This window comes from Nematolebias whitei, chromosome 13, assembly GCF_014905685.2.
Source record: "Nematolebias whitei isolate Nwh7 chromosome 13, NemWhi1, whole genome shotgun sequence".
Classification (NCBI taxonomy): domain Eukaryota; kingdom Metazoa; phylum Chordata; class Actinopteri; order Cyprinodontiformes; family Rivulidae; genus Nematolebias; species Nematolebias whitei.
The window spans coordinates 5,619,068-5,627,219 of record NC_056510.1 but is presented as its reverse complement, the minus strand read 5'-3'; the positions used below and the strand labels follow the sequence as shown (position 1 = coordinate 5,627,219).

Sequence of the window (8,152 nt, the reverse complement as noted above, 5' to 3'; positions counted from 1 at the left end):
TCTAGACCAGTGTCTGCTCTGGTTTTATATTCTAGACCAGTGTCAGCTCTGGTTTTACGTTCTAGACCAGTGTCTGCTCTGGTTTTATATTCTAGACCAGTGTCAGCCCTGGTTTTACGTTCTAGACCAGTGTCTGCTCTGGGTTTACGTTCTAGACCAGTGTCAGCTCTGGTTTTACGTTCTAGACCAGTGTCAGCTCTGGGTTTACGTTCTAGACCAGTGTCTGCTCTGGTTTTATGTTCTAGACCAGTGTCTGCTCTGGGTTTACGTTCTAGACCAGTGTCTGCTCTGGTTTTACGTTCTAGACCAGTGTCAGCTCTGGGTTTACGTTCTAGACCAGTGTCAGCTCTGGTTTTACGTTCTAGACCAGTGTCAGCTCTGGGTTTACGTTCTAGACCAGTGTCAGCTCTGGTTTTATATTCTAGACCAGTGTCAGCTCTGGTTTTACGTTCTAGACCAGTGTCAGCTCTGGGTTTACGTTCTAGACCAGTGTCAGCCCTGGCTTTACGTTCTAGACCAGTGTCTGCTCTGGTTCAAGGTGTTCAAAACTCTGCAACAACTTGTTATGAAAACGTCAGAGTTGTCTCCCATCTTTAGTCAGTGGTCTGGGGGGGGGACCCAGACGTCCCTCTCCCACCACCAGTCACCGGCTCTTGTTGGTAAAAATGATGACATCACAGCCAGAGGATGGTGCAGATCCTGCAGGCCCGATATCTTTCTGACAGAAACTGGAAGGAGTGGGTCAACAGTCCATTCAGACCAGAGCTCTGATCTATGATCGTCCTCTGAAACGAGACTGGGACGAGGATTAATCTTTGATCAATATAATTTAAACCAGGTCAATAAATGTGTAAAACCTGCTGAGCTGCATGAAACGTTCAAAAACTTTATTTACTCACATCAGAGACACAACGCAGACAGCGGGTCCATAGGAAAAACATTTTATTGAAAAAAGAACATTTTCAGTTTGTAACAGACTGGTGGAATGTGTGTCATTTATCCTCTCTTTGAAATTAACTTAAAAATTCTGATTTTTTATTTTCTCAGGCTGGCCAGCATCTTCATCATCATCATCATCATACTGCGAGGAATGGGAGGAGAGGAGGAACGGTGACGTGACGAAAGAAAAACGATGCAAATATAATACTGTTACTTACAAACTGGACTGAAAGCAAATCCTCAGAACATAAAACAAGAAGGAAAAAAAGCTAATTCAATAAATATTTATGGTACACACTTATGGCACAAATATGCAGCAGTCGGTTTGGCAACTTTTCTTTTTTTCTTTTAAACCAAATTACCATGGAAACAGTGCAAAACGGGAGGAAGTGGGGAGGACGCGGGCTTTCCATAGAGCGCTAGCTAAAATACATAGCAAAAAATTCAAATTTTATACAAAACATCTTACTTTAAGAGTTTTTAAAAAATGTTTTATTGGGTTCTGGTCAATATTTACATAAGCTATTTACCAAAAAAAGTAGTATGCTCTGTTTTTACCCAAGTGCGTTTCACTTTCACTTTTTTCTTTGTTTTCGTTCACTTTCCTACAAAGGTGAGTAAGGCTATCGTAACAACCCAGGATCCATATACAATACAAACATTGATGTATTTACAGGTTCTTTACCTACAGAAGTACGGTGCAAAATTACTGAGTCAAGTGACCGAGGGTTGACCATACGAGCAAGGCATTTTACCGTCGCCTGAGGTGCTTCTCCCAGCCAGGTGTGCTAAAGACTCTCACAGCTTCGCTACAAGGGTTTCACCAGCTTAGCCGGTTCTGGCTCAACGCTTTGGCCTTTAACTGGTGCAACGTTTCACTAGGCGTATCGTGATAAACAATAAATCAATTAATCGCACGATAAATGAAAATTATCAACCTCATTTTCATTTATCAGCTTTATCGCTTCTTCGTGTCTCTCTCTTTCTACTGAAGACACTGGATGACAAAAGACTGAACTCTGGTGCTCTTCACTGACCACTCCCTTTCTCTTTAAAATCTGTTTAAATCGTCCAAAATCGCGTTTTTGGATTGTTAAAAGCAGATAAGCTACGAGCTAAGCTAACATGCCGACCTTCGTCTTGTTGAAGCTCCAAAATTCACGGTTTGGAACCAGTGCTTTTGTGTAAAAAGTTGTTTTTCTCTGCAAAAAGAAGCTGAGAACTTCTTTACTGATTTTTTTTTAATCTTATTATTAAAAGCTTTGTGTGAAAAACGCTATGCTAAAGAGCTCAAACCACACCGAGCGTCCGCCATTTTGAGAACCGAAAAACAGGAAGGAGAGACAGCCCATGTCATGTCAAGTGGCCTCCCTCCCATTTTTCTTAAAGAGACATGCTGCTCGCTCCCTCACTATCCATCCTTCAGTTCAAACAGTCTTATACTGCCATCCAGTGGTCAAAAAAGTACTACACACAAAAATAAGCATTTATTCTTAAATTTGACAATAATTAGTAAGTATTGTCAAATTTTAAACAATATTATCGTTTATCGCGATAATTTCCGAGACAATTAATCGCCCAGCAAATTTCATTATCATGACAGGCTTGCGTTTCACACCAGGTCCAGTTCTGGTACTGCGGTGGACAAGCAGAACCAGCTAAAACATTTCCGAGCAGAACCGGCTAAGCTGCATCGTTTCCGGGCCGAACCGGTTCCGTGTTGGGAGAGCTTCAGTGAAGCGGCAGCTAAGAAAAGGACGCCAGATTGAAAGAAACTAAGAAGATTGTCAGATTGTGCCGCAGACAGAGCAACTAAAGAACGGTGGTTAGTGTCCACCTGACCCACCTGTCCAGGTGCGTTACATTTGCTTTGATCTCTCACAGTTTGTACTTCGGCACCAAAACGTTCAGGAACCAAACGAACAGCAGACGGGTGAGACAAACCTTTCTCTTCTTGGTTTGTTGTTACATCTTTCAGTGGTTAAGAACACTTTCCATAGGTGTTTTTTTTTTTTTTATTGATTAAAAAAATAAATAATAATTGCATATTTGCAGATTTTGTCGCCTCTCGGAGGCACGAACCTCAGATCGGACAAGGCTTGGCTTTTCGGTGAATTTTGATGTTTGTGAACGAATGAAGATGGGCTGATGAACGCTCGGGTGGAGGCCTTTCAGTTCATGATGTTAATGAGGTCACACACGCACGCACACACACACACATGCACGAGGAACATGGAGTGCATGAGGAGAGTTGGGCACACTGGGTGTTCATGGGAACTTTGGGAGAAACAGCTACTCTGCACGTGTTTTTACTAATGCACGTTGTTTTTGTCGTTTTGGGGGGGTATAACCTGCAGCCGGAGCCAGGGCCCGGGCCGCCCTCCCCTGGTCCTCCTTCCAGGACAGCATCAAACCTCCAGACTCAGCGGCTCCAAATATATATCAAACCTAGATTGCATAATGTGCACTTATACCACTTTATATATTAAAATTAGCTTCTTCTTCTTCTTCTCCATACTGCCTGACCACACCTGTGCTCTATGTGTCTTTCATAAATAAATTCTGCTTTACTTCTTATTTATTTTTTGTATTTTTTTCTTTTAATGTCCTTTTTTTTTTTAAATGTACATCTATTTAGGTCAAAAATGAGACTCTTAAAGGAAATGCTAATGGAGACTGAGAACAGTGACAAAGTTTCTGTGTTGAACAACAAAAAAAGAATTGGAGAGCACCGGTCAGGCTGATTTTTGGGCCCTTAGGGTACCCATAGTCATCACTAGACCCCTGGGGGTAAACGTTACAGTACCTACAGCTGTTTCAGCCAGCTACACTAACCTGGAGCAGATCTTACAGCAGTAAGGCAAACTGGATTTCTTATTGCCCCGAATGCTTTCAGGTCTCCAAACATCAGAGTCTCTCTCTGTGGACTGCAGAGGAGGGTGGAGGGACTAAAGAAAACAGAGGAGGGGGTAAAAGTGCTGCACTATGAGAGACGAAGTCCTCCACTCTGCAGAGTCCACCTGGGCGGACCTCCTCCGGGTTCTTTCCGTCACTTTGACGGGACACTTCGAGCCTCTGCGGGGTCGTTTGCGTGAACGATCGGGACAACAAAAACTCGATCTGCACTCGAACTCTATTCAAAACAGATATGATTCAAAACAAAGGAGGAAATGACGACAAGTTTCTTAAAGCCTTCATCTGAAGGGACAGTGATGAGTTGAGATGATGTGATCAACAACACTCCTTCACACGGACCAGTGAGGCGTTTCTGTGCACGTGGATGTGATGTTAATCATGTGGGTGAACGGGTGAGTCTATCAGGAAAAGTCCCAGAGAGACCCCCTCTGTGTCCAGCTGCTAAATCCACTCCGTTCCCCGTGAACGTCAGAGGAGCGGCCCTGTGAGTTCACCATCGGCAGAAGTCTCCACAAATCCTCTCCCACGTCCAAACATCCGTTGTTCACGTCATCCTGGTGCACAAAATAAAGCGGCGCTCTACGTCCCAGAGAGCAGCGGCCTTCTCTGCTTGTCCCAGAACCGGAACTTTGACCGGAGCGCAGACACCAGCAAAACGTGGAGAGGAAAGAAAAGGTGACGACACGTCGGAGAAGAGGAGCAGGAGTCGACCGAGAGAGAGCGACGAGAGTCTGCTCGTAGGCCAGGAGCAACGTGCCCGACCCATTCCTCCGCTCTGCCCGTGAATTCGTCCAGGTCCCGCCTTTCCATGACCCGTCTCAGACTTTGTAATAAATGTTGGCCGGGCTCTGAGGCGGCATTTCCTGGACTATGTAGACCGGGTGTCCATAGTCCCCGCTGACCTTCTCGTAGTGCGGACAGAAGACGCTGTCAGCAGTCCTGAGCGGGATGATGATGTCGCTGGGCTCCGAGCCGTTGTTGTTGCCGCCGCCGCTCCGTTTGGGCGTGGCCAGCGTGCTGAGCGACAGCGTGGCCGTGTGCTGAGGCGAGTGCTTGCGGTGCCGCCGCCGGTACTTCAGCAGCAGCAGGACCAGCATGATGATGATGATGATGAAGATGACGCTGCCCGAGGCGATGCCGACAAAGATGGCCACCTCGGAGCCGATGGCGCTGGAGGATTTCCCACCGCTCTCCGTGTTTTCTTTGTCTTCTCTAGACGCCAAATCTGCAAAGACGGAAACGTGGAAAACTGAGTCAGAACCGTTTTTGTTACGATCTTTGAAATTTGTTCATAAAAACAGAGAATACAGTAGTCCCTCGCTACTGCACGGTTCGTTTATCGCGGACTCGCTCTTTCACGGTTTTATAAAGTAAGATTGGACATGACGCACAATCGGCTGATTGATGGATGAGCTGCAGAACGGCATGGGTAGTTTATTTAAAATAAATTATTTTAAATGATTTAGCACCCGTGTGCAGCCCACAGGTGCAGGGAGAACCTCCCTCCTGCAGCCTGTCATGATCTCTGCCACCTGCTATCGATTGCAGTGAAGTGGGCGTGGCCGAGAGCGGCAGGTGGCAGAGATCATGACATGTTGTTCTTTAAGAGTGTTTAGTTTAGAACCATTGTTTAGAATATTGCAAGTGTGGGAAGGGTTTAAAACTCATATCTATCTATCTATCTGATAGATATATACTGCTCGTTCTACTATTCCTACTTCACGGTTTTTCACGTATTGCGGGAGGACTGGGAACGTAACCACCACGATAAACGAGGGACTATAGTACATCAAATAAAACTAAGAACTAAACCAGAAACAGAAAGTGAAAAACCGGTTCCAGCCAGGAGCTGCTGATCATCAGAACTACTGTTCTAGAGACAAATGTGAGTCCATCTGTCCATCACCTAAAGCTTGGACCAAACTGGGTCCAACAGGACCATGATCCCAACTAATCTACAACAGAATGAGTCAGAAAGAGCTGAACCAAGGTGCTGCAGTCGTCCAGTCAGAGTCCAGAACCTCAACCTGACTGAACACTCAGGTGGACCTTCAGAGATCTGAGCAGAACCCTCCAGAACAAAAACCAAAAGTCATTTTTATTGTACCTGGTGGGAACGATAAGATGCAGCCATTCCAGTCCACATTCTGCTGACTAACAATAAAAATATTTAAAACAAGCGATTCAGCCGCCCTCCCCTGCAATTGTCTTTGAAAAAAATAAAATAAAAAACTTGAGAGCAGGCCAGCAGTACAGTAGCTCCGAGCGAAACAACATATCTGCAGAAAGCTTTTGTGTAAAGGTCACATCTGATCCGTGGCTATTCAAATTCAGCCAGCAAACACTACAACCTTGAAAGTAGGGCAATCAGTGCCTGACAGGAGATACAATGGCTGCAGAGATCCAGGCAAACGGCACTTAGATAAATTACATTCAGAGACAGAAAAAGTAACTTCATTTTCTGCCTGACGGTCCCGGAGGGGAAGAAAGCAGAAATATTTGATACGTCACGAAGCATCAATTATGGAAGGCAAGCTGTGTTCTAACTCCCAGCGATGGACACTCTGGTTCCAGTCCAACTCAGACAGGGGGTTCTACCCAGGACCGGAGCAGGCAGGATTACTGCGTCCTCCACTGCCGCTGCTTCCCTGTGGGCCTTTAAGTGCTTTCACCGTGGTGGGAGGAGCGGGTATAGAATGGCAGGCAGCCCAAAGCGAAGACCCTTCGTTGTTGAACAAGAGGATTACGGTGCCTGTAGCTCTCTGAAGCGCATATGCTCTGCTAGCAGCCGTGAAGGAGGGACGAGACGTAGGAGGTCCTGAGAGAGGACGGAAAGATGCAAGGGGGGAGAGACAGAAGGGTTGAACGGGTCCGATCTCCATGGCTTCTGGAAGTGCGAGGCCACGCCCTTGGTGAACCGAGGAGAACCGTTGCAGTTTAAGTAGGTCAGCTTATTTTATTTTTTTTCCTGTTTGCTGCAGAAACCACTGGTCCTGATTGTTCCACAACAATCGTAGACGCAGAGACGAGCTGTGCAAACGTAGCTGCGCGACTTTGATTTGGCTCAGGAACGTAATTCAGTGCTACGAAGAAGGCAGACGGCGATCAGATCGTTTTCTTCAAAACTGCCTCTTAAGCAGCAGGTTCAAACTGAAATGTGAGCAGCCTGGAGATACCTTAGAAGTCCTTGAGGGGCCAGAGATGCCTATCAGTTTTATAGGCAACATTCAATTACCGGCTGACGAATCGCTGACCTTTTTTTTTTCCTGCGAACACACACACATCTCGGTGCTTCTTGCACACTACTTAACGCTATCTTGCTCCTCGCTGGCTGAACTACCAGGCACTAAAAAGCCACTTTGTTTCAATAAATCCTCCATTCAGTTCCCATTTTTCTCAGAATTGGCGCTTTCAAAGACATGAGCTCACCTGGTTTCTCAATAACGTCGTTCTTCCTGTTGTCCTTGTCACTCGAAGGCTTTGTCGGGTAGGTTACTCTGGTTGGGTTGTCTTTGGGTGAAATTGGGTCAGAGGGATCTGGAGGGGGAGCAGATAAGATGTTCTGGGATTAGCAGGTTTGTTTCATGTCGAAGGTTTAAGTCGTTTTAATCGTACTGATGATTGTCACCAAAGAGCCAAACCTCAAAGATTAATGTGGACCCAGTGAGTCGGTCGGATCATTCTGTCATGTTTTGTATTTTGTTTTAACATTTGGCTCTTACTTGTCCAGTAAGGCCCATTGACATAAACAAAGTTTAAATATGGAACTGGAAAATGGGCCCAGTTTGATCTGTTCGACAGCTTGAAGCTAACTTCCGTTTTGGACACATTCCGCACGCCTAGCCTTAGCTTGATTTGCACGATGTGATTAAATACAATGTTGTCTGCAGGCTGCCTGTAAACTGACAACTGTAAATATATATTTAGATTCTTGGTGTAAAAGAAAATCAGAATTGGATGCATCTGATTTTTTTTATTTAACTTATATTTTAGTGTTTAGGCTGTTCTAGTCCAAAATGGGGGCCAATATAGAGTAGAAGCAGGGCAGCCGACTCGGGACCCGAAAGTCCCAGGTTTGATCCCCAGTCATTGCACATCTCGTGGTGTCTCTGAGCAGTATACCCTATCCCCAAATTGCTCCCTGGGAGCTTTCAATAGCTGCCCACTGCTCCACCTGGTGGTGGATGGGTGAAATGCAGAGAGCCAATTTTGCCATTGTATGGAAACATGCAATGATGACAGCACATAACATTATTATTATTATTATTATTATTATTATTATTATTATTATTATTAT

The 8,152-nt window shown here is 45.2% G+C and overlaps 1 protein-coding gene across 1 annotated transcript in view; it reads right to left on the bottom strand.

Annotated features, from left to right (window-relative positions):
* Positions 1–3,513: 3,513 nt before the first annotated feature.
* The window catches only part of efnb2a (ephrin-B2a), a 24,029-nt gene continuing 19,390 nt past the window's right edge, over positions 3,514–8,152 (bottom strand). The window contains exons 4-5 of the mRNA XM_037686822.1: positions 7,285–7,392; positions 3,514–5,080 (exon numbers count right to left, since the gene is read on the bottom strand). Of these exons, the coding sequence (XP_037542750.1) occupies positions 4,674–5,080; positions 7,285–7,392 (515 nt within the window). The 3' untranslated portion in view covers positions 3,514–4,673. The remainder of the gene's footprint in view (positions 5,081–7,284; positions 7,393–8,152) is intronic.